We start from the raw sequence: 27706 nt of genomic DNA, 5'->3' as shown, positions 1-27706 counted from the left end.
GCACATCATTAACGCGATGGACCAACAGGCATTCTGTCTCATTTTTTTTAATAGCCGTTAACCATTGGCTGTGAGCCATCATGCAGAGACAGTGTGGAGTAACATGCAGAAATCCATGTCACCACCTGTTTTACTGCACAACTCTTTCTGTTCACAAACTCTGAATTGCTGGTTAGACAAATTGCCACCCACCCACACCAGTCTTTCCAAAATTTTTGGTGTTACTGGTTCAAATCTTTAAAAAAATTTAACCTTCTGTCTCTATAATTGTATTGCAGGAGCAAATACAGAAACAGCCATCCCAACCGCAGCATCCGAGCATGGAAGCGAGGTACAGGAGGGTCCCATTTATATTGATTCATCATCGACCCCAGAGGAGGAGGATTTTCGAAACATGTTGAACAGGGCTGGACCTTCGGGGATCGCCTTTAGTAATCAACAGCGATCAACCTCAGGTGTGTATGGGAACCCTAAACCCCGATGGACACAGAATTACATTTTCAGTGTTGGTGAGCATCTGCTGAGAGTTTGTCAACCCCTTCCACTCCTTTGCATCATTGGTAGGTGCAGTGGGCGAGGGAACACCTGTCAAGGCAGAGCAAGAATCATGTGGAACACAGACCATAGCAGAAGCATCACTGGGTGATGTCTCCGTGTTTGCTAATCTTGAGGCAATTAAGAAAAGCTGCTTGGGGACAAGTAAGAAACTATTGAGCATCACTTTCTCATTCAATTTAAACATTGATGTGATTATTGCCCCCTCACAGAGTAATTAAATTTAGAGAGAAGACACAGCACCGTACCTGTTAAAATAACAGAAAATGCATCCTCAACCTACAGCTATGTATTTTGGTAAACAAATGATATTTGTGGCATTATGTGTACTGCTGGTGCCATGTGAATGTTTTTTTTAGTTACCTAAACATCAGTGTCAGTGAGAGCAGCAGTTTAAATAGGTTTCTCAGTTACTGCATGAAATTCAATCAGTAATTGGTGATTTCATTTTCAACAGTGAGAAAATTCAACAAAAGACAATGCACTATCGAGAAAAAGAACTGGCAACACCAAAGAAATATTGCTAACCTTAAAAGAAGACTTTTATCATTGGAGAAGGAGCTCGGGAGGCTGAGGGATGACTTGAAAAAAAGCAATGGAGAAGAATGAGAGTACAAGACACACGCAGGTCACCACCATGGTTTTATGGAGAACTGGAAGGTGGACTTCCGTTAGGACAATTTTTTTTTTTAAGGATAACGAGCAATCTTTCCCTCCCCCCAAAAAACACAGAACGCATGTGTGAGACTCAAATTTTAATTTTGTGGACTTATGACAATTATTTGGTGGGAAAAAATTCTCAAAATAACATTTATATGGAAAAAAAACCTAATTTTCAGTTAATAAGAATGGTCTCTCTTATCTAGGTGGACCTCTGGGGACTGAGGCGATGTCATTTTTTTTTCATGTTCTCAAAAAAAAGGTTCCTTTGGTTCTGTTTAACAGTTCAATCTTTGGGAATAAAAAGGGTTTTGCAGTTGTTTAAATTGCTGTGATCATTTGTCAGCGTGATGAAAAGGAAGGCCCCATCAAACTGTTGATTGAACACAGTATTCAGGTAATATGATGACTGTTAAGTTATTGATCCAGAGGAGTTAGCTGTGTTAGTCTGAAGTATCAAAATCGAAAAGAGTCCAGTAGCATCGTGTAAGACTAACCAGTTTTATTGTAGCGTAAGCTTTCGATAGCCACAGTTCTCTTCGTCAGATGCATGGAGGGCCAAAAGAAAATGGTCAGATATCTGAACAGTTTATTTTGGCCCACCATTCTTCTGACGAAGAGAACTGTGGCTCTCGAAAGCTTACGCTACAATAAAATCTGTTAGTCTTACACGATGCTACTGGACTCTTCTAGATCATGTTAATTTATAGGAAAATCTTGATTATTGTGGTGATTTGGCTCAATTCAATGTGTCTTTCCAAATGAGGAAAGTAAAGGGATTTGATTTCTGATTGCAATGAGTGGGAACGCCACGGGTTTTGATTGTGGTTTTTAAGTAATCCGAATGATAATGCAACAGTGCCCGAAGTCAGGGAGTACCTATTCCATGTCAACCTTTGAAGTTTTTCTGGAGGAATTTTTTTTCCAAACAACCCTACCTCCCCTTTCTTTTAAAGCCCAGCCAGAACTAAGCAGTGATAAACACTGTTCATCCAAATTATTGCCATTGATGACATAACACTTCCAGTGGTTGGACTCTGTCAATTATTGACGTTTTTCAGTCCACCAGACATTTTAGCATCGCCTTTTATGTGGAACGGCTGCTTTTGATAATGGCAATTTCCTACAATACCTGTTCTCCTGAGTCATGGTCTCAGGAGAGGGATCACCACGTTGTGATGTGTTTCCAAGCAGCAAGTCACCTAATGAATTGAGAGCCCTAACAGCATTCTCCATTGCATTGAGATTCTGGGTGAGCATCTCTCTAAACATCAATCTATCTTCCCTCGCCTCATCCAGCATCTCTTTATGGCGGCGCTCAGAATGCTCTGTGAACAAATCGTACCTGCGGGTCTCCTCACGCACAGACTCCATGATTGCACCTCTAAATTGTCTGTCCTCTGATTCCGACTGCTGAATCATGGACTGTGCCACATCAGTCAGAATCGACACACGACGCTTTCTATTTCTCCTATTGTTAAGGCGTGTGGCAGGAGATAGCTCTGCATTGGAGGAATGTTGAGACTCCACCGTATGGTCTGTAAACAGGATAGGGGGTGGGTAAGGTAACAGAAAACATTGTCTTAAAAACAAACACAAAATGAACAGCAACATAACGAGTTTTATACAATTCACGTATCATCCCGCTTGACCACGTTATGACCACTCATCGAGGCATGTAAAGCATGTCACTATTATCCACTCTACAAACTGCCTGTGCATTGGATTTTGCTAAGAGAACTACAGAGAGCTGTGCCTTGACAAAGGTCATCAACCCAATATTCAAGGATGGGAATGGAAAATCAAAAGCGGCTCTCAAGATCGGAGTTATGCTATCATGGTGGACAGACCAAAATGACTGTGCTCTCATTCAGGTGATTGATCCCTAATTTCTCATATACTCACCATTTGAATCCTCAGAAGAATGATCAGTCTCTGCTGCAGAAGTACCTGGTTCCTGCGCTTCATCAGGAAAACCTGCACCAAAAAATAAATTAACCCCCCCCCCCAAATTTAGTTAACTCACATCTAGGGGTGTGCAAGCCAAAAATTTTCGGCTAAAGCCGAAAGCAGAAAGCCAAAAGAGGATTCTCTTTCATATAAGCCGAAAGCCGAAACGGCCAGCCGTTTCGGCTTTCGGCTTTTGGCTTGCTTTCGGCTTTTTCAATGGGAAAATGCCTCCGGCGTCTTCCCGGACGTCTGGGGGAGGCATTTTCCCACCGAATCAGTCCAAAATTGGTGGGGACCTTCCTCTAACCCCTTTCTACAAACCCCCCAAGTTTCAGACCGATTGGACTTTGGGGGGCCATGTTATGGCCCCCCAAAGCAGGTCCCCCTATCCTCCCATAAGAAAGCGAAGGAGCAGCATATTGTTAGCATGCTGCTGCTCATCTTCTTCATTATTTGAACAGCTTTAGGTTACACAGCAGGGGGGGAACACCAAAGGGCATGGAAGCAGTATCTTACACAAAAATTACACAACTCACTTCACATTAAAGAATCACCCCAAAAAATTGCTGTCAAAAGCACTTTATTTCTGTAACTGCTTTAGGTTACACAGTAGGAAGGCACATCAGAGCAGGAAAGCAGTGTACTACACAAAAATAACACAACTCACTTCACATCAGAGAATCACACAAACACAATTGCTGTCAAAAACGGTGGAGTGGGTTGTATTATTTTTTGTAGTACATTGCTATCATGCCCTGTTGTGCCCTCCTACTGTGTAACCTAAAGCTGTTCAAGAAATAAAGTGTTTTTGCCAGGAATTGTGTTTTTGTGATTCTCTGATGTTAAGTGAGTTGTGTTATTTTTGTGTAAGATAGTGCTTCCATGCCCTTTGGTGTTCCCCCCTGCTGTGTAACCTAAAGCTGTTCAAGAAATAAAGTGTTTTTGACAGGAATCGTGCTTTGTGATTCTCTGATGTTAAGTGAGTTGTGTTATTTTTCTGTGTGGGGGACTGCTGGAGTAATGTGTCATTATGCTTTGCCTACTTGTAGTTTGGAAGGGAGAAAATAATTTTTTAAAAACTTTATTTTGTGTTGTTCTTGTTTTATTCTTTGTTGTGCAGTTGGTTCCCATCATAGGGAACAATGGGGCTGGCTGGCCAGCCATCTCTGTAGGTGGTGGGGGAATTTGAGGGAGGGTGTCTGTGGTTCAGGTGCTCTTTCACAGGGACCAGCTGGCACTCAGAAGTGTGCCCACCATTGTGGCACCCCTGGGCTGTGCAGAATTGCCCAGGGAAAGAGAGTTTAGAAGTGCCCAGCATAGGGAACAAAGGGAGAGGGCTGGCCTTTGCCAGCCTGTTCCTGGGGTTATGGGTGTGGGGCAGGTGGGGGTGGATTTGGGTCTGTGAGGGGCTAATGTGGGGATTTGGGTCTGTGTGTGGCAGCTGGGGGGGAATTGGGTTTGTGTGGGGCTGTAAGGGGTGGACTTTAGGGGCTGAGAGGACCTACTTGGGGAGGCCATGAAATGGCCCCCCCAAGTGGGAGCAGTCTGAGCCTTAGTGGGGGGTGGGAGGAAGGGTGGGAGAAGGGCCCCAGAGGGCTGGGGGGCATTTTGCATGCAAAATGCCACCCCTGGCAAGACAAGCCTCCCCCAGCTGTCAGTGGTAGAGATTAGAGCACCTACTTGGGGAGGCCATGAAATGGCCCCCCCCAAGTGGGAGCAGGCTGAGCCTTGGTGGGGGTGGGAGAAGGGGTGGGAGAAGGGCCCCTGAGGGCTGGGGGGCATTTTGCATGCAAAATGCCACCCCTGGCAAGACAAGCCTCCCCCAGCTGTCAGTGGTAGAGATGAGAGCAGAGCACCTACTTGGGGAGGCCATGAAATGGCCCCCCCCAAGTGGGAGCAGGCTGAGCCTTGGTGGGGGGTGGGAGGAAGGGTGGGAGAAGGGCCCCTGAGGGTAAGGGGGCATTTTGCATGCAAAATGCCACCCCTGGCAAAGGAAGCCTGCTTCTTCATTTTTCCCCATAGGAAATAATGAAGAAGATGAGCAGCAGCATGCTAACAATATGCTGCTCCTTCGCTTTCTTATGGGAGGATAGGGGGACCTGCTTTGGGGGGCCATAACATGGCCCCCCAAAGTCCAATCGATCTGAAACTTGGGGGGTTTGTAGAGAGGGGTTAGCGGAAGGTCCTCACAAATTTTGGGCTGATTCGGTGGGAAAATGCCTCCCCCAGACGTCCGGGAAGACGCCGGAGGCATTTTCCCATTGAAAAAGCCTAAAGCCGAAACGTTTCGGCTTTTTTTCTTTCGGCTAGCCGAAACGTTTCGGCTTAGCCCGAAACGTTTCGGCTAACCTGAAAGAAGCCGAAACACTTTTGTTTCGGCTTTCTTTCGGCTTTCAGAAAGCCGAAATGCACATCCCTACTCACATCTCATGCAATTGAAACCAAAATAAATAGTTATAGTTTACATTTGTGGAAAACATGACGCTGACAAGCGCTGATTTTTGAAAGAGAATTTCCACCAATTGCAGAAATTCATAACTCACCTCCCACGATTCTTCCTCTCCTTTCCTCAATGATGTCCTCCAGGTCAGGTGTTTGGTCTTCATCGAAGGGACACTCCTCAGGGCTGGAAGCTAAAAAAGAGTGAATGATCATTCCCATGATAGTACTGTCATGCAAAACCTCCTGGTGCACATCCCAATGACAGTCCCATTCTGCATCCCCTGTTCTCAAAGATGCATTGCTTTGATCCATTTTCAGGAGCTGACCCAACCTCCCTAATAGCTATGTAAAACGGTTATCATCCAAGTCGCCTCACAGGTCATTTTGTGTGGCAGTCGGTGTCTTGTCCCAGTCCAAGGTCTGCCTATGCGCTGCACCTTAACAATAACAACAGAACAGAGCTCTAACATTGTCCCCAGTAATGGCCGCAATAAAACTCACCATTCTCCGATGCTGAGGTTGTGCTTAGCTCCGCCATGTTTATGGTGGTGAAGTCATGTGAGAAAAGTTCTGAACCCTCCATGACATCTCGATTTTGCAGCATCGGTGCAGAGACAGTCCGGTAGGAAAGGCTTCGAGCCACACGTTTTGGCTTTATACTTGCGACTCCGCGGAATATCCGATCCAACTCCCCGAAAAAAGGACAGGATGCCGGCGCGTTCCCAGATCTGCTATTGTGAGCCACCACTCTTTTATACTCTTGTCGCAGTGCCTTTGATTTTGTTCTGCATTCAGTCACGGTCCTGTGGTGACCCCTTAGCGTCATCTGTTCGGCGATTTTTATAAAGATGTCTATGTTGCGGTGGCACACAGAAAGCGCCTCCTGCACTTTCTCCTCTCCCCATAATGCTATCAAATCAAGAGTCTCTTCCTCTCTCCATGAGACGCCTCGTCCACCACCAACCCTACTGTTCCCCTCCATTTCAACTCCTAGTTAATGGTCATGCTTTCTCCTCAGTTCGTTGTTCGCATTTTTGGTGCCCGGAAACAAAGGGTCCTGATTGGCTACCTCCTGTCACGTGGGAGAATGAATTCCTGGATAGCGAGCTGTATATGGAGTTCTGTTTTCAACCAAATATCTGTTAAAGCCAACTGAATGCCAATGTGGCCAAGTATACCACTGTCAAAAATATTTTGAGTGAATGGATAGAGTCAAGAGTATTTAGTTTCAGCGTGGCCCTTGTTTTCCCCCAACGTAAGAAAGATGCGTTTAGAGTCTGGAGGTTTCAGGGCAGTGTGTTCACTTAGTTTAACATCAATGTGGTATTTATCATCGCCATTCAACAACGTGGCGATGTACCATCGAGTCAACATTGGGACAACATCACAATGGTTTCTTAAATTAATCATTCGCTGTGAGGGAAATATCCATTCAGCTGCAAAAATAGATAGTAGAGGAGGAGGGGATGGAGGGGAGGAGTCAGGCAGCTGTCAATAAAAACAGGACCAATCATTGAGCCAGGACACACCATGGCGTGAAACGTCTCGAAGGAGGGGGGAATCTGCGGAGAGTACTTTCCGCATCGGACATGTCCCGGATTGGAAGTGCTCTAAAATATACTTCGGGTATATATACTTCTGGAAACAACTCTAGCTCGGATTTTCTTGGCTGCTAAGCCAAACAGAGAGACTCTATAAGAAACAAATGCAGCCAAGTCAGACAGGAGAAAAAACAATTGAGTGATGCTAGGCTTTATTACTTCAGATTGGGCAGTGGGGGTATTCAAGATGGCACCAGGGAAACAACTCACCGGAAAAGCCCTTGCTTTTTCTCTCATTTCTACAGCTATTTTTGGTCATTAGCTGTGCTGTGCTGAACTGACATTTGGCATTGGGATAAGGCTGCCAACAAAGAGGAGTGATAGAATGATCTGGAGGAGTTTCTTTTTTGTCTAATTAATGCGAAAACATATGCTGGCCATCTTGTTCCTGAAGAGCCAGGGGACGGCTTAACTCTTTGTAATTTACTGTAAGTTGCTGCTCCTTAAACTGAGTCTGTTTACCATTGCAACCTGAGAAATGGCATTATCTCCCTCCATGTCAATCAGATCCTTTCAATGGGAGACCCCTTCCCTCCTATCAGTTTTGGAAATATCTAACCTATTTCTCCCTCCAGTGGCAATCCATGTTTCTGGGGCATTATTTTTCAGAATAAATTTGGTCCCACAGGGTCTGTCTCAGTGCTGGGAGATGTTTTGAATTCCCTTGGGGGGGCTTTCAAATTGCTGGGTGGATTCCCTTCGCCACTGGTTCCTAACCACCCTCCCTCTACTGGCCGGTTTTAACTGCGTCTACAGGGTTTTATGCAGGGGAGAGCGCGATTCCAAAGGATTGGACTCGCAGAGGATGCAGGCCACAAGTTGGGCTCACCTCAGTCACTCTGGAAGTCCAGTCCTGAGAAATCGAAGAGGCAAGATTTGACTTCAGGAAGGTCAACTGCTCGACTCTCCATGGGAGAAGACAAGTGCAATGTGGGCTGACAATGTCGCCCGCATGAGAAAACACATGCTAACTCTCCATGCTCGTCGAAGGGCATGAGAGCAGCCGCTGCGCCTCGAGGGAGAGGTCCGGCCAGATCGACTCCTTCTTGGCCCAGTAACTGAGCGGATCAGTGGAGAGTGACTCGCAGGGCTCCGCAAGGTAGTCACTGACCATTGCCTCTGCCAAATCCTCTCTCACGTTCCTCACGACCCCAGAGGGGACGAGGGCCCACCGGAGCATCTCCATCTCCATCAGCACTCCGGTGGTGGCCACGGGGGGGGGGGGGCTGCACAGAGGGGGTGTCAGAGGGACCCACACGGCAGGGCCCCTCTCGCGTCCCCCCTGTCAACAGGTGTCCCCTCTCGGCCTGCCTGCGCCTCACCCAAGAGCAGAGCCCGTCTCTGGCTTGGGTGAGGTTCCCATCCCGCTCGGTGAAATTGCCCTTTATGCGCGGGTCACATATGGCCGCCAACATGTATGACTCGATCTGCGTGAGAGGAGTTAGCCTGGCAACTATGCCATGCTGCAGCCTTCTCACCAGTGTGTGCACCGCTGGAACAAGGTCAGCACAAGGCGCGACCCGGTCTGCAAGGGTGGCCAAATTCCTCTGGAGCGTGTGCACCAGTGGAATGACCAGACCAAGGGTCGCCATGTCTGACGAGACCGCCACAGTGAAGTCCTTGAAGGGCTTCAGGACCTCCACTGTCTGGGTGACGGTGAGCCAATCCTCCTGGCTGAACTCAACCACCTGACTCGCACCGCGGCTCTCGGAGAGCCATGCGTGGAGTGCGGCCTGCTGCTCCACCAAGCGCTCAAGCATGGCAGGTGGAGTTCCAGCGAGTGCTCACGTCAGTGATCAGAACGTGCTCTGGCACACCTGGAGTAACAGGACGGCCCACGCTTCACAGGAGAAGTGCTTTCGGGCCCACCCTAAGGCACCTCCTGTGAGGTGCACTGGCCGGACACACCGTGTCCCACTCTCAGTCAGGCAGTCGGGGATGGATGAGGCTGAAGGGGCAGAGATGTGGGCTCTTCCACCACAGTCTCTGCTTCTTCCTCCTGCATCCTCTCCTCCTGCACAGCCGCGAGATGCCTACTGCTGGCCTCAGAGGAAACTGGGGTGGACTGCCTCACAGGGGGTCTCACGGACAGTTCCTCCAACATCCTCTGGGTTCCTGGGGTGATCGTGAGGGATGGAAAAGTCACATGCCCCACGTCCATCCCAGGAGACACCACATGCTGCCCCTCCTCCAGCAGCTGGCTCGCAACCACTGGAGGAGGAGGAGCCTCAGCAGCAGGCCCCTGCCCAGTGCCAGCCCCTGCCTCAAGCACCCGGGTTGGGGGTGGCCCTCCAGCAGCTGCCTCAGGAAAGAGAGCCTTGTGAACCCTCTTCCTGTCACCAGAAGCCAGGCTGGTGAACGGCAGCAGCACAGGGGAGGGCCTCCTCCGCTCAGATGGGGGGGCTGCCACAGCAGTCCCCCTCTCCGACCCCTCCTCCTGGCTATATTTCTCCCTAACCTTTCCCCCAGGGCCCCTCTCTGCTTTCCTCTCTGCCATCCTTTCCCCTTACGGAAGCTACACTAACTACTCAGAAACCAAGGGAAAACAAAAGTGCACTTTGTTTTCAAGCCCTATCTAACTACTTCTAAATCTGTTCTTCTTGTGGCTCTGTAACTTGTCTTGGAGATGGTCACTCAAATCTCTTTTTAAACAACCCTATTTATGTTGGGGGACCTGAGCCTGCCAAACAGCTGAATTCCTCTGGAATTGAGCTGGCCCTATACCCCAATAACAACAAGTGAAAGCCTTATACACTAACAACACTAGTATGCCCAGGCCGGCCTGGCTCCACCACGGGTGCCAGAGATGGGCAGTGGAACCCTAGTTAGGGGGTCAGTAATGGGAAGCCTATTAACAGCTATTCAAAATTTGTATGTAGAAATCAAATATAACCTAACTCTCACTCACTAATGCTTTTCCTGCCGAATCCCTATTTAATGTTTTAAAAAAACTAATCTTGGTTCCCTGATCGATTAGGTTGAGGGCAATTAGCCACTGAATGCCTACTAACTGGCCTACCTACCTAAGACACTATTTAGCGGGAACAATGTTTCTGTGGTGTGTCTGTGTGGGGTGTGGATGCGGTGTTCTGAAAATGTACCTCCCCCCTCCGAAGCTAGCAAAAACCCACCCCTAAGCCCACCCTGCTGTAAACCCACAGACTCACTCACCAGTCCTGCAGTCCAGCGAAGTTCAGGCAGTCGTGCAGCTGGTCCTCCTCTCCTCCGTGATGCTGTTAAGAAAGTTGGAATGTTAACAGAGTCACACACGCTGCACACACAACCCCTAAAAGTCAAGGCCCAGATCTGCTTTGGGCCTAGACAGTCATGAAGCCACTGTGGGGAAGCTGTGCCAGAGTTAAAAGTCAGGTGGCATGCAAGAATCCCCCCCCCCGAAAGGCTAGGCCCAGCCAGTGGAAAAACACAACACACCCACCCTGCAGAGCAGGCCTGTGTGGGCCAGAAACTGGCACACAGTTGTTTTTAAGCCTGGGAAGCATTAAATCAAGCCCACAGTCAAGCATAACACAGGAAACATTAAATCAAGCAAGCACAACAAGCAGTACTGAACCCCCCTCCCACCCCCAAACATTGTCCTCTTGCCCAACCAGAAAATGTCCCCCTAGCCCAAGCCATGAAGACCAAACTGAAACATATGCTAGCAGATTGGCCCAGCAGCAGCAATAAATTTCCAAAAAGAAATTTTAAAAAAATCCCTACCAGTCCTCCTCTCCGTATGTCCAGCAGCTAAGTTGATCCTCCACACTCAGAGGTCTCCAGGCCGATGTCCTCCAGGTACAGTCCAGTCCAGAAGAAGTCCACGAAGGCAGTCTCTCAGCAACAGTCAACTGCAACCTGTTTGTGAAGCATAATTGTAAGTACATTGGCCCAGCATCAATAAATTTACAAAAAATTTTTTAAAAAATTCCTACCAGGCCTCCTCTCCGGATGTCCAGCACAATTGATCCTCCAGGCAGATGTCCTCCAGGTGCGGCCTCTCTCCTCTCTTAGTCCTCTCTCAGTCAACAGTCAGTGAGCAACAGAGCTGTCCCAGTCTTGCCACAAATTTAAATCCCCTACTGCAGCCTCAGCCAAAGATATGAATCTATTGACTGGCAGAAGGATGCAGCAGTGGGATTGGTGACTCTTAAAGTCCCCCCTCCCTTGCATGACCTCCCACAAACTCCTACAGTCACCCTCCCTCCTGCTCCCCCTCCCCTACCTGATCATTTTGGCGGGAATCTCTGCTGGCATTGCTTTGCAAATGCAAAGTGCAATGCTATCAATGCACCTTGCATTTGTAAAGCAAAGGATTCCCTCCTATGCAAGAGGGGTGTGGGGTGAAAGAAGGAGTGAGTCTCTCACTCCTTCTCACCCCCTCCCCTCTTCTAAGAGCCTGCAGGAAGCTTTAGCTTCCAGCAGGATTTTGCTAGACCCTTGCAAAGGCAAACGCCTAGCAAAATCAAAATGGCGATTCTTGGTTTCCGAAAAAAACCCAAAACAGCCCGAAACGTTTCGGGTATTGTTGTTTCGGGTTACCCGAAACGTTTCGGAAAACCCAAAACGTTTCGGATAACCCGAAACAAACCAAAACAGGTTTGTTTCGGATTTTTTCGGGTATCTGAAACCCGAACTGCACACCCCTAGTGCCCACTTTCACCAATACTATTTGCTATTGCCCGAGAACCTTTGGCAGTAGCTATAAGAGACAGACAATCTGTGAAGGGAATCTGCGTAGATACAAACACTTTTAAAATGTTTGTTTGCAGATGATATGCTGCTTTACTTAACTGATCCTTTAGTGTCACTCCAACATCTACAACCAATTTTATCTGACTTTGGACTAATATCTGGTCTACAAGTCAATCAAAGTGAATCATATCTTCTGCCACTAAATACTGATGAAATTACAGACAAATTAATAGCAGCACTATTCAAATTTAAATTAACTTCTCAAATAAGGTACTTAGGAGTAAATATCTCAGCTAATATTAGCAACATACTGCAAATAAATCAGAAAGAGATCATAACTCAAATTAAATCCAGTATAACTAATTGCAATAGTCTAAATCTTTCATGGCTAGATAGATTTTATCTCATCAAATCATTTATACTTCCTAAATTAATATATATACTCAGAGCGATACCAATTTATATATCTCACACATACTCATCTCAATGGCAAAATATATTAAACAAATTTTTATGGCAGGATAAAAAACCCAGAGTTGCTTTTGAAACCATTAGACAAATCTGAATGATGGGTTCAATTACCCTGATTTAAATATATACCAAATTGCTACAAGACTAATAAACATTATTCAATTGATGTCAAGCAACAATCTTTCTTCATGGGCATTTATCTTTCAGCCTTTATTAATCAAAAGATCGTTACTTGAACTTATTTGGGGAAAACCCTATAATTGTCCTTCTAAAATAAAAAAATATACTTTCCTAAATGCTACGTTAAAGGTTTGGGATCAAATTCGACATAAGATTCTTCTGAATATCTCTAGATTCTCTCCAATTATATTAAATTCCATGCTAGAACCAAGGCTGAGTAACTCATTTCATCAGTTCTGGCAACAAACACAAAAATTTAGATTGATAGATATTGCAACGCATAATGGTCTTATGAGTAAACTAGAACTGGAACAAAAGACACACCAAAAGATTCAATGGCTCCTCGATTTGCAACTCCAAAGCTTAACAGACAGAATCAATGTTAATCAAATAATGAATACCCCTAAAATTCATTTTGAAGAACTATTAGATTCTCAAGAATTGTCTTACAAAGGCCTAATATCCAAAGTTTACAATATTATATTAAATACATGTAACCAAAAGACTCTAAATTATCAAACTAAATGGTCAGATGATTGCAAAACTAATTTAACATCTGAAAAATGGCGCAAAATATGGTCTTCAAATTTAAACAACTCTCCAGTAGTTGTTACCAAACTACAAACTTTTAAGATCATAAACAGGTGGTATTTGATGCCTAAAAAACTATCACAAATTCACTCGTCTTTATCACCTCAGTGTTGGAAAGGGTGTGGGGAGGTTGGAACATTCTCCCACTGTTGGTGGGAATGCCAACATGTCGTTAATTTTTGGAAGAAAATCCTCACTTCAATTAAAGACATCACTAACTACACAATCCCTCTAAAGCCTGAATTAATCTTTTTGGATCAATGGGACGACCTACTCATTCCCAAAATAAGAAAGGACCTTATAACAAGCCTGCTAACAGCTGCAAAGAGTGTTATTGCAACTTATTGGGAAAGTAATGGTGTTCCAACATTATCTGTCTGGCATAACAAGATCTGGAATCATTTCATTACGGAAAAATTGAGTGACAAAATTTATCAAGCCAAGCACTTTCCCAAAAGCACTAATTTTCAGGAGAAATGGTCTCCATTCTATGAATATCTGGAAAACAATAATATCTGGGCTGTATCAAAGTTTCACAAATCTTGTTTTTGAATTGCTATAATGTAGTTCTTAGAATTTAAGCCTTATCACTGTAACTTTACATTGTATATAGTATTGTTATTTGGTTATTGGTTGTGTTTTAGTTACCAATTGTTTCTTGTTAATCTGTGCTATCTTGTAATTTATTGTATGCATTTTATTAATAAAATTTTAATTTTTAAAAAAATACTCAAAAGACAAAGCTGATTACAAAAAATGTCCAGAAGCAGCAGATGGAAGAATTAACCCCAAAATCGCAACTTGTAATTGAAAAGAAGATAAAATATCTAGGAATTTGGATGACTAATAGATGCAGCTCTCTGTATGAGGATAATTATACGACACTAATAAAGCAATCAAAAAAGATTTGGAAAGATGGGGATAGAAAGAGAAGAAAGAACAAAAAAAAAAGAAATTGCATATCTATTATATTGCACCATTCACTCTAATATATGTCTTAGTATTCTGCTAATCAGCTCTCTATTTGCAATTTTTTCCATTTATCTTCTATAATGTCCATAAAGGACCACATCTTAGTTGAAAATTAAATTTCTCCAAACGTATCGTGTATCCATTTGTAAAAAGGCTCACAAATGTCATTATAGATTGTAATGTCCAATTCTTTCAATAAACTCGACAATTTGTCCATTTCAGCCGTCTCAAGTATTTTTTTGACCAGGTTTTGTGTTGGGATAGTTGTCATTTTCCAAAGTCTCGCATATGCAATCCTAGCTGTTGTAATTATATTCAACATCAAATGCTTTTGCTCTTTATTGACCGGGACTGATATGTGGTTTAATAAAAAAAGTTCTGGTTTCAAAGGTAGTGGAGTCATGAGTATCTGTTGTAACATTGTATGTACCATCTTCCAGAACTCCACTGCTTTTTTGCATGTCCATATGATAATAAGATCCCGGTATCTTCGCACACTTCCAACAATTATTTGACATATTTAAGCAGGATTTAGCTAACCTAATTGGGGTTAGGTGCCACCTATAAAACATTTTATATACATTTTCCTTCAATGAGGCTGATTTTGTCATCTTTAAATTACTTTTCCCCATTTGTGACCATTGCTCTAAGTCTATTGTATGTCCCACATTCTCGGCCCATTTTATCATAGTATCTTTGACCTCCTCCCCCTGTAATTTTGCCTCTATAAGTATAGCATATATTTTCTTTATCATTTTAACATTGGTACCACATAGTGTCAGATCAATATTTTCATCCTTTTCATAAAAACCCACTGTTTTGTCTTTTTATATCTAGATTCCAGTTGTGCTTGGCCCCACCATCCCAGCTCAATGTCTAACTCTGCCATTTCTTTTGGATTTTTTAATAGCCCAGCTGGTTTCAGTAAGATCTTATAGGTAGGAGTTTTTCCCTCATTTTTCAATGAAGGATGTGTAAAAGCTTCAATTGGGGAAACCCACAAAGGAATTTTCTCATAAAAGTAGATCTTATTCTTTCCCAGATCAGTACTAGTGCTTTCCTTATCCAGTGATTTTTAAAATATTTATGATTTTCCCATTTTTGATACCAGAGAAACGCGTGCCAGCCCATCAATAGGTCATGTCCTTCCAAGTTTAAAAGTCTTTCATTTTCCAAAGTAATCCACTCTCTCAGCCAGGTCAGCACACAAGCCTCATAATATAGGAGCCAGTCTGGTAGGGCAAAGCCTGCTTTTTCCTTAATATCTTGTAGGGCTTTCGGCTTAATTAGTGGTTTTTTGTTCCGCCAGATAAAAGATTGTACAGCCTGGTTAAGGTCTTTAAAGAATACTTGGGGTATTCCTAATGGAATATTTTGAAACTGAAATAGAACTCTTGGGAGAACATGCATTTTTATCGCTGCTATTCTTCCCGTCAATGATAGCTGAAGATCTTTCCATCTTTCCAGGTCTTTTTTGATAGTTTTTATCAGTATCCCATAATTGTCTTCATATAAGGAGCTACATCTGTTAGTCATCCAAATTCCTAAGTATTTTATCTTCTTTTCAATTACTAGTTGCGATTTTTGAGTTCAAGTCAAGTTAGCCTTTATTGGCATATAGCAGCAATTCAAGTTATCCACTTACAAAAGGAAAGAACAAAGTTAAAAGATTGCTGTATTACAAATACAAAAATACATTTAGGATTTTTGAGTTAATTCTTCCATCTGTCATTTTTGGATATTTTTAGTAATCAACTTTGTCTTTTGAATATTTATTTTTAATCCTGCCAAAGCTCTATATCCTTTGATTTCCTGCAAGAGCTTCTGTATTGATGTTAAAGGGTCTTCTAAAATAAAAACTAAATCATCTGTGAATGCTTGTACTTTGTATACTTGCTTCTTAATTTTGGCTCCTCTGATCTCATCTGAGTTTTGGATGTTGTCCATAAGTGGTTCCAGTGTCAGTATAAACAAGAGAGGAGATAATGGACAGCCTTGTCTTGTTCCTTTTTCAATTTCTATTGGTTCTGTTAGTTGGCCATTAATTGAGATTCTAGTCCTTTGTTTGTCATAAATTCCTCGTATTATTCTAAGAAAGTTTTCTCCACACTGCATCTCATCTAGTTGTTTAAACATAAATTGCCAATTGAGATTGTCAAACGCCTTCTCTGCATCAAGGAACATCAGAGCCATTTGTTTTTCTGGATGGGCTTCGTAATACTCCAAAATGTTTAGTATTTTTCTTATATTATGGCTAGTCTGTCATCCCGTTAAAAAGCTGGCCTGATCTTGGTGGATCATCTGGTCCATTAGTTTCCTCATTCTCCTTGATAATATAGTTGCAAAGATTTTATAATCTACATTCAGCAGGGAGATTGGTCTATAGTTTTTGATTTCCTTCAAATCTGTTCCATCCTTTGGTATTAAGGATATTGTAGCTTCTTTCCATGTTTCTGGTATGGATTCTGTAACCCATATTTCTTCCACCAGCTTCTTAAAGGAATTAAGGTTTCTTTAAAGCATTGATAATATTCAGCTGGCATGCCATCTGGGCCGGGAGATTTCCCCTTGTTTTGCTTTTTAAAGGCCTGTATTATTTCATTCATAGTGATTGGGTCATTTAGAATTTTCCTCTGTTCCTCACTGAATTTCTTTAATCTCATTTTTTTCAAATAGGCATCTTGTTGTTCTGGTTGAGCAGTCATTTCCCCATAGAGCTTCTTATAGTAGGATTCAACCACCTTCTTTATTTCTTCCTGAAGAACTTTCTCCTCTCCCTTTTCATCAGTCAGTGACATTATTTGTCTTTTGGTATTTTCTTTCCTTAGTTTGTAAGCTAACCATCTTGTAGGTTTGTTTGCATTTTCAAAGTATTTTAGTTTGGCATATTTAATTTTCTTCTCCATCTCCTCCGTTAACATCAAATTAAGTTTATGTTGAAGTATCTTTATCTTCATTTTTGATGTACTGTTTTCAAGAGCATTTTTAAAGTTATATTCCTCTTTTTTTAGATTTGTTTCCAAATTTTGATATTCTTTGTTTCTCTCTTTCTTTTTACCTGCCGCATATCTAATTGCCAGTCCTCTGAAGAAAGCCTTACTTGCATCCCATTCTATATCTATGGTAGTTTCATTATTTAAGTTTTGTTTGAAATACCATTCCATTTCTTTGGAAATGGTTTCTTTTTTTGTCTTTTAATAAACTTGTATTTAGTCTCCACCTAAATTGTCTTTTCCCTTCTTTTATCTTTATTAACAGAGGGTTGTGGTCTCCAATCACTTGTGGCAAAATGTCTATTTCTTCCATATCAGCCACTAACGATGTTGAGGCCCAACACATATCTATTCGTGATCAAGATTTGTGTCTGTCAGAGTAGAAAGTATAATTAGTTGAGTTCAAGTTTCGTGTTCTCCCTAGATCTACAAGGGCCATTTCTTCAGCTATTTCAAAGAATTTTTTAGGAAGCACTTCCCCCCTTTTCCCCCATTCTTCACATTTCCTATCCAGCTTTTTGTCCACTACTGCATTATAGTCTCCAACAATGCATATGTCATTGTATTTCAATTTGGATATTTGCTCTGAAAGTCTTTGAAAGAATTTTTCTTGTTGCTCACTTGGGGCATATATATTCACTACCAAGATTTTTCTTTGACCTTTCTGAAGTTCAGTCATAAGAATTTTTCCCTGGTCACAGGCATAGATCAATTTTGGGTTCAATCTTCCCTGTATATATGTTACTAGACCTCTCTTTTTAACTTTGTCTGCTGCAATGAATGTGTATCCCAGGTTTACAATTCAGGAGCCTTTCCTCTTTATCTCTGATATGGGTTTCTTGAAGGCATATAATCTCTGCTTTAAATTTTTTCAGGTATGTAAACGTTCTTCTTCTTTTTTGAGGGGAATTCAATCCATTAATATTCATTGAGAGTATTTCTAGAGAGTTACTGGCCATTACTTCTTGCCTCTCTTACTACCTTGTTTATTTTCTTCTCTGGTTTGCTTCCTGCTCTGTACTCCTCCTCTTGCTCCATCTTCTGTTTCTGGTTCTGATTCAGACTGTGGGCTTACATTTTCTTCTTCTCCCTTGCCTTCCTTGGATTTCTGGTCCGCCATCAAATGCTTTTGAACAAATGCTTGTGCTTTAGGAATTGAGTTAATGTTGAACCTTTGTCCGTTGAAGTTAAAAAGTAGTCCCTCTGGTATCAACCATCTATATTGTATTCCATTTGTGCGTAGTAAATCCATCAGAAATCCATATTCCCTTCGCTTCATTCGCACCTCCCATGGAATATTTCGTAGGACTATCACTTCTTCATCTTGGCACTTCAAGGTAGCCTCTCATGTTGCTTTAAGAATATCATCTCTGATTCTGTGTCTGATAAATCTTACATGGATTTCCCGTGGTTTTTTGTTCTTTTTTGCATAGGATGAACTGATCCTATAGGCCGTGTCTATCTCTGTTTCCATTTCTTCTGGTTGAATATTTAGTGCTACTGCCAATAGCCCTGATGCCACCTTTAAGGTATTTTCTCCTTCTTCCTCCTTCACATTCTGCAAATGCAGCATCAATGCTGCTCTCTCCATATGTAAGGTTATCAGTTTAGTTTCCATCATCAACTGGCTTTTGGATACCTTCTCAATCTTATCTTCATTCTGTTGAGTCTTCTCCTCCACTTCTTGCACCTTAGATGTTAGTACAGCTGCATCCTTCTTGGTTTCTCTCATCTCATTCTGGAACTCTTCAAACCTATCATTCATAGTTTTCATTTGGTCAAGCAACTGGACCATGCTAGCCTGTATTGTCTGGATTGATGCCTGTGTGGATATAGATGTCTGTGCCATAGCTGATGTCACAGATTTGAGGCTTCTAGGGGATGGTTTTTGGCCTTTTTCTTTTTCTTTACCTGGCAACATCTTTAAACAAATATCTCCACTCTATTATTTTTACTATCTATCCTCAGCTCAGTAACTTAAAAGTAGTCAGGTCTCATTTACCCCACTCCCTCCTTCTAGCCACTTAAGATAGAAAAAAGCGTTTTGGTTCATAAACCACAATGTTCTCAAACAGTTCCTGTCCCAGCCAGACAATATTTAAATATCTTTCTAGGAGAAAAAACACAACATTCTCTCTTGCTGGACAAATTTATGCCCTGGAAGTTACAGTCTTGGGAGATCTCCTTCTTTTTGAAGCTACAAGAAATGTGAGAGGAACTACACAGATTCAATTACTTTGTACTCCATTTTGGGAGCCCCCCCAAAAGAAACCAAAAAATAAAAAATAAAGAATGAAGATCCAACCAAGTAGAGGTCCAGCCAAACTTTAGTAATAAAAAATAATCCACCATTAAGAAAAGGGAAGGATGAAAAGGAACAAAAACCACAAAAACATATGTTTATATCCTGGAATGGGAGAAAGAAAAAATACAGGGACCAAAATCGCAGAAGGCAAAAGGGAAACAAACAAACAAACAAAAAATTATAATTATATGATACTAATAAAAGCAATCAAAAAAGATTTGGAAAGATGGAAGGATTTGGTAAGAATTGCAGTGATCACTGTAAAAATTGCAGTGATAAAAATGAATGTCCTTCCAAGAGTTTTATTTGTTTCAAAGCATACCAGTTGGGGTACCCCAAACATTTTTCAAAGAAATTAATCAGGCTGTACAATCCTTTATTTGGCAGAATAAAAGACCACAAATCAAGCTGAAAGCGTTGCAGGATACAAAGGAACAAGCTGGTTTTACCTTACCATATGGGCTGTTGTATTATAAGGCTTGTGCATTGACTTGGCTAAGAGATTGGATTACTTTGGAAAATGAAAGACTTTTAAATCTGGAAGGACATGATTTACTGATGGGCTGGCATGCATTTCTCTGGTATAAAAAATGGGAATATCATAAATACTTCAAAAATCACTGGATAAGGAAGGCATTAGTGTCGGTCTGGGAAAGAGTAAGATACACCTTCTATGAGAAAATTCCCCTATGGGTATCCCCAATTGAAGCATTTATACAACCCACCTTGAAAAGGTAGGGGAAAGCCCCCACTTATAAGGAATTACTGAAATCAGGTGGCTTACTAAAAAACTCAAAAGAAATGGCAGATTTAGATATTGAGATGGGGTAGTAGGGCCAGGCACAATTGGAATCTAGATACAAAAAAGGTAATGGGTTTCTATGAAACAGATGAGAATATTGATATGATAATGTGTGGCACTAATGTTAAAATGATAAAGAATATATATGGTATGCTTCTAAATGTAAAACTACAGGGGTAGAAAGTTAAAGATACTATGATAAAATGGGCAGAGAATGTGGAGTACACAATAGATTTAGAGCAATGGTCGCAAATGTGGAAGGCAATTTAAGGGTAACAAAATTGGCTTCTTTGAAAGAAAATATATACAAAATGTTTTATAGGTGGCATTTAACTCCCATTAGGATAGCTAAAATGTCTTTAAATATGTCAAGTAAATGTTGGAAATGTGAAAATATTCCGGGTTCATACTTCCATATGTGGTGGACGTATAAAAAAGCGGTGGAATTCTGGAAGATGGTTCATAGAATGATTCAACAGATACTCAAGATCTCTTTACTTCTGAAACTGGAACCCTTTTTACTAAATCACATAATGGTTCCAGTCAACAAAAACCAAAAACAATTGATTTTGAACAATTACAACAGCCAGGATTTTATATGTGAGATTTTGGAAACTGACAGCCATCCCAACACAAGAAAAACTGATTGAAAGCATACTTGAGACAGATGAAATGGATAAACTTTTGAGTTTATTGAAAGACGTTGATAGCATAATACATAATGACATTTGGGAGTCATTTTACAATTGGATACAAAAGAAGATTGAAGAAACTTAGCTTTTAGTTAAGAAGAAGACCTTGATGGACAATACTAAAAATACATGGAAAAATGTGCAAATAAATAGCTGATCTGCAGAATATAATGGTGTAATAAGAAATATATTAGATTGAATGGTGCAATGTATTAGATTTGTATAATATGAATTTCTTTTTCCAATCTTCTATTCTGTATTCCCTATTTCTAGTAAAAATAAAAAACTTTATTAAAAAAAAAGAAACCTACCTCAGCAACGTGATGGGAAAGGGAACGGATGGATGCCTTCCCTACTGATGTCTGTCCCCAACAGTCCCTGTGGCAGAGCCAACTTCTGGGGCCAAGCTTAGCATGTCTTTCAATGGGAAGGGACAATTGCTAAAAATAAGAAGCTTCCCCCCATCCTATGTACCAAAAGCCACCTCTGCAATGTGATGGGAAAGGGAATGGATAGATGCCTTCCCCACCAATGTGTGTTCCCAGCAGTCTCCGTGGCAGAGCCAACCTCTGGGACCAAGCTTAGCATGTCTTTCAATTGGGGAAGGGCACTTGTTAAAAATATGTTTTCTCTCCTCACATCAGCCTCAGCTGACCTCGGCAATATGATTCCCACAATGGAAAAGGGAAAGGATGGATGCCTTCCCCATGTTCAGGGCAGGCAACTCAATGGCCACCCGATGGGAGAGATGGAACAGGGGAGGATGCTTTGCCTGTTGAGAAAAGGTAGCCATCTTCAGAACCACCTCTTGGATGGTGTAGCTGCGACAGACTGGAAAGAAAAGGATAGATGTCTTCACCACTGTGCAAAGGCTCTGTAGAGGAGAGAGACTGTTCCCACTCAGGAAACATGATGGTGATGGATCTCTCCCTCTGGTTTGGAAGCAGTGCCCATCAACAGAACCTACCTTGACGATGGGGTGGCTGTGGAAGCAGCAGCAGCACAAGACCTGGAAAAATAATGGATCTAACCCACAGGGTAGAAACCAAAGATGCCTTTCCCCAGCAGATTCATGGACAAGTAGGTCGAAATGACCCTCAGTTCATGGGCTCCTGCTCTTGAAAAGGTACTCTCGCACCATCACTTCTGCCAAGTCCTCAATGAGGGCAACTCTTTTCCTCCTGATGCCGGCAATGTCCCAGTTCAACACTGAGGCATAGTGGGGGTGCCAACCATCATAATATCTTTTAGCAGTGAATTCCAAGCTAATTATGATCCTTGAGCAGTAGAACTTTGTTTTCTCTATCCAAAATCTAATGAAAAAGCATTTCATCTGTCTTGAAATTACAGTATGGAAATAACTTTCTCCATCCATTTTCTCCATCTCATTATACAACCGCTAGCACAATTTTTGGCAGTGGATTCCACAAGCTAATATTGAGCCAATAGAATAGCCTTCTTTCATCTGTCTCAAATTTGCTACCATTAAATTTAATTAAGAACCCTCAGAACATTCATATTACAGGGCAGAAATCTTGAGCTCTGTCTATTTTCTCCACCTTAAGCAATATTGTGCAACCATTTGTGTATCTGAAGCAGCAAACTGCATAAGGTAATTTACAGCACAATCCTGAGGGAGGGAGGGCGAATGCATCCTGTAAGCTAGCTAGGAATCACACAGACTTATCTCAGACTTATGCCAGCGTAACTCCCTCATGCCAGTGTAGTGGCCTGGCACTGCTCCACTGGCTATGTATAGGCATAACCAGGGTATAGGTCTCTGCACTGGTGGGCTGGGGGGCAGGCCAGGGGGTGTGCTGGGGATGAGGCATGATTTAGTTGACTCCCTAAGCCATTTCAGGCATGGAAATGCCCCCAGCAGCTGCAGAAAATTACACCACAAAAATGATTGCATAACCCATAAGTGCCTATTGTGTAGCAGAGTATAGGATGCAGACTATGCAGGGGCCAATTGGCTCATGTCCTGGTGGCAGCAAAGCCCCTTCACCACCCAATCAGCTCATCAAGCATCCTACATAACCTCTGGCCAGAGCACTTTTGAAGCCCAGGTAGAGAAGGAGGCAGCTGGAATCTCTTCCTTTCCATGGGGACTTACAGTGTGAGGCAGGAGAGGGTACTCACAGTGGTGGGGCAAGAATGTGTAGGGGGAACTTTGTGAAATTTAGGGCGTGCTTTGCACTCACATATGGGAGGAGACCCACGTTCAGAATGTCCAACTAACCACCACCACCCAAGTTTCCTAAGTCCTGGCTCAGGGAGGGGTGAGGTTGCACCAACAGGCAAGAAAGAGTTGGGGAGGTGGATGCCCCAACTTGCTCCTTCACACCAGCCTCCCCTCTCCCCTCATCTATGCCATTCCAAATGCTAGTCTCTGTGGTTGAGGAGTTGTCAGGAACACGGTTTGCCTTTTATATAATAAGATATGACATGGGAAGAGAGAAGGAATGTTTTCACTGTGTTGTTCTGTAAAATTTGAAGTATTTTCCCTGATCTATGTTTTCATCACTATTCCATTGTCTGTCTATTTAGTTTCAGTAAACCCTCATTATAGTTTTTAGGTATAGTATCTCATTAATTCCCAGTATGTAAGTCATCACTGGAGGCAGCAGGTTGTAGACACTCTCTATTCCTGTACGGCACCAGATTTGAGTAGAAACATAAGATGTTCTCTAAAAGATGGCTGTGTTGATTGATTTATCTATACCCCACTTTTATCTCCAATAGGGATTCAGAGTGCCTTAAAATATTTTCCCATTTCATCTTAACAACAACCCTGCAAGATAGGTCAGTTTGAAAGAATGTGATGGGCCCAAGGTCACAGGCAAGCCTCTAAGGCAAAACAGCATTTGAACTCGGATCTCCTACATGGAGGCCCAAAGTTCTAACCAGTATACCACACTCGCTTTCATTACAAATAGAGTCCTTTAGGAATGACTCGAGGCTGAACCTAATGGAAATAAGAAATCTCTCTCAGAAAGAGCAATGAGATAGAGAACCCTGGCACAAGTAAGTGCCACTCTAGTGGGAAGAAGGGAGTGTGGGCATACACAGAAATGAGAGGAAAAACTGCCTTCATAAGGATTGGCTTTAGAGGTGCAGGTTTATGATCTCTATTAAAAACAGAAGCAGCCAGGTAGCCCAAGGTTATTACCTCCTAGATGGTTCCAAAGGTTACCATGGAATCGAGAGGAGAGACTTTGTTCAGTCTTGCCCCCTAAACAAGTTTGCAGTTGGGTCCACACTCCCCCATGGAGATGGCAATAACAAGCCATGCCTCTCCTCAAAATAGCCCCTTAAAGTTAAGCATGACTGTCAAGCATGGTGGTAAAACTAAGGGATAACATAGTGATGTAATTATGTTATCCCTTAGAACTAGGCAAGAGGACTCAGAACCGAGATCAACAGAGAAATGGTTTTGAACTCAAAATGGAGGACACACAATAATGAAGAATGCCTTTGGTCTTACTGGCACCTTTCTCAAAGTGCTGCTATGAACTGTAAGGCTGTATTAAACCATAACTCTTTGGATTCCAGTCAAGGCAAGAGAAGGAGGGGAAGCAATGACAATATTCAAACTGGTAGGCAGCAAAAAACTGTGAAAAAGAGCTGTTTGGAATCCAGACTGCACCTCCAACTTCTTACCTTGGAAGCAAGGGCAGCCAGGGAGTGGAAGGGTACCTTTGGTACAGGCTGGTGTATAGCAAAGGCCTTTGAAAAGAGCCATTCTGGGGGGCGTGGCTCTGGCTCCAAGGGAGAAGGATGCTTGGAAAGTGAGCTGTCCCTCCACACCCTAAAGCCTCAAATTAAATCATCGTAACAGAAACCAAAAGCAAAAAACAAGAGAAATATGCATAAACAAAATGCAGAGAAGAAAAAAACAAAGGTAAATGTCTCTAAAAACCTTCAAGATTACTTCCTGGTCCCGTCAAAGATGCCCTTTGTCACCACAACTATTCATATTGGCAATGGAAATTCTAGCTTCCAAGATAAGGCAAGACCCCAAAATCAAATGTTTAAAAGTGGATGATGAAGAATTCAAATTGAAATGCTACGCAGATGACGTGGTTTTGACAATTCTGAACCTGCAGGAGACAATACTAGATGTGATGGAAGAGCTTATGAAGTTCGGTAAATATTCAGGATTTAAAATTAACAAGAAAAAAACAAAAATTATCCCTAAATTTTTAACAAAGCAGGAGGAAGAAAAAAAATCCAAGAAGTATCAGGATGTGTGATAGCGGGAAACTCAGTGAAATATTTGGGCATTTAATCTAACAAGACATAAGGACACCTTATAGATAGAATGAATAACATATAGAGTATAAGTTAAACTGGTTGATTTATATGAATGTATGGTTTACATAGTTTATGATATATAGAAATATTTGAAAGTGAAATAATGAAAAATGGGATAAATTGTTTATCCATTATGGAAAATGGGACTCATAGTCAGGGTACAGAGTATTAAAAATAGTTAAAGAAGTATTGCTTAGAATAAAGGGAGAATATATATTTGTTAGATAGAGGAGATTAAAAGGAGTAAGGGAAAAGGGACAAAGGGTTGGAAAACTGTTGGAAGTCAACAAAAAGGGGGAGGAAAGGGAGGGGGTTAGAAATTGGGAAATGGGAATATTGACTGTAATGTGTAAACATTTGATCCTAACCCAATAAAAATTTTTTCAAAAAAAAAAAAGACATAAGGACACCTTGTTTATTAATATCTGTAATTGATCCATAAAAGGTTTGACTTTATAATAATACCTATTTAATCATTACTATAAAAGAATCTGTTTCAAATATTATCTTCAATAATAATCTGATTATTACCAAAAATAATACAATTGTTTCTGTATATACAAAGAATTCTCAATAGTAATGTCAGGTTTTAGAATATTATTTAAGTTTATTAACCTCTATTTGAAATCCAAAGATGAAACACCTGCTTGTAAAAAAACTCATTGTTATCATGGTATGTAAACCATCATTAACATACATAATAGAAAATTTATTAGATACCATTGTATAACAACTTCCCTTTAATATTGTAACTATTTATTAAGCATAACTAAATAAAAATTTGGGGAAAGTTTTTTTAAAAAAGGAAAAAGAGCCTGTAATGATTTCAAGTAAATGTGGGCATGTATCTTTAAATGCTTGGTTTGAGAAGGTGAGGGGTGAAAGTGGGGGTGAAAGAGAGGGATGAGTGAGTGATATGATTGGTTGATGACTGAGAGTGTGGGCAGAGTGAATGCAGTTTAGGCTGAGAGTGGAGAGAAAAGTTTCAGTCAGAAGAAATTATAGATGGCAGGCTAGCTGTGTGCTGCTTGAGTATCTTCAAGCACGTCTGTGAGAGAAATATTGAGTCAGAGAAAGAGGCTAAGTGTGTGTGAAGCCTTAGAAGAGATCTGTGTGAATGAGTTTAAATGAATTAACTTTAAGAACTGAGAACTACTTTTATGAAACTGATACGCTTCTTGACAAAATAAAAGTTTGTTTTGTTTTGTTATATCCCAAGAGTAGCTGTATTTGCTATAGCCAATTCCTATCCTCAGGGCCACATAGAACCATGAAGGAGCCTGACGCTTAGGCACATTACCAAAGGGAAAATTTAAATAAAATATCTTGGAATATAATATTCCTGGCGGCAGCAATCTACTCAGAGAGTGTAAGGGAAAGATTAAAGGTAAAATCTACCCAAAAGAAAGTAAGGGTCGTAACAGAGCCATTCTGAGGAAGGTCTGTCAGGCCACTCCTCCAAGCTTCTCCCATCACAACCAAGGCAGCCAGGCAGGGTACCACTTCTCACGCTGGTATTCAGCCAAAGCCTTTGAAAAGAGCTGATTTCAACTGAGGGCTCTATGAGGTCATGCCTCCTAGGTAAATTGGTGGCAGAAAGAGCAGGCAGCTCTGTCACATGATTCCCTAGGCAGCGAAGGTCCACAGAACATGTCATCTTAAAGATACAGTTGGCACAATCTTGAAGAGGCCCTGTCACAGCTGCTGGTGCCCAGGGTAGCTGACTGTAGGCCGCCACCACTCTGGTACAGGTTTCCGAAAGAAGGGCCCAGAGCACCCCACTAACACCTTTTGTTGATTCTTTCCCAGTAGGTTTGATTTAGTACATGACCAAATGAGGCATGAGGACCCAGGCAGAATAATAAAGAACTTTATTTAAAAGGTTTATTAATAATAGTTCTTAAACTTGGTAGATTAAAGAAAATAGTAAAGGTTGGTGAACAAACAAAAATAAAATACCCTAACGCGTCTAACTAGACTGCTCTTAACTGTCCTCTGGTTACTGGCTTCCAACTGTCTCACCGCTTCTGGATGAGGGAACACTCCGTCTGCAGCAGCCTCTCCTCAGCTGTGCTCCCTAGAAGTGAACACCCTCCCCCTGTGATGAGGCCTTTTATCTCTTCTCTCAGGAACCATCTCCCTCCTTTCCTATTGGTGCAATTTTCCCCTCAGAATCCCCTCTTACCCAATCACAGGGGCCAAAGGGAACCTGGGAAATGTAGGCCTTGCAGTAACTTGAGTGCAGGCTTCACCAGAGCCACTAGGCCCACTAGGCCGAGGCTCATAACAGGCCCCTTTTGGCCCCTAATGACAAATGGGAAAGCAGAACCTTTTCTTCCTTAAATGTAGTATTATTTCTCTCTTGAATGACTATTCATGATTTTAAAAGAAACTTTAAGAGAAAAAAAGTCTCCTCAGCCTAAAAAATGAGGTGAAGAAATAATGGAGAACAGTAGTGGAGATCCTCCCTTTGCACTGGCGAA

General features: G+C 42.0%; 1 protein-coding gene across 1 annotated transcript in view; it reads left to right on the top strand.

The window, feature by feature from the left end:
* The first annotated feature begins 6143 nt into the window (after nt 1–6143).
* The window catches only part of LOC129330255 (ceramide synthase 4-like), a 67406-nt gene continuing 45843 nt past the window's right edge, over nt 6144–27706 (top strand). Inside the window, exon 1 of the mRNA XM_054980292.1 lies at nt 6144–6229. Within this exon, the coding sequence (XP_054836267.1) occupies nt 6144–6229 (86 nt within the window). The remainder of the gene's footprint in view (nt 6230–27706) is intronic.

The sequence above is a fragment of the Eublepharis macularius genome, chromosome 5, assembly GCF_028583425.1.
Source record: "Eublepharis macularius isolate TG4126 chromosome 5, MPM_Emac_v1.0, whole genome shotgun sequence".
NCBI lineage: Eukaryota > Metazoa > Chordata > Lepidosauria > Squamata > Eublepharidae > Eublepharis > Eublepharis macularius.
This window is presented reverse-complemented; position numbering and strand designations above follow the sequence as displayed.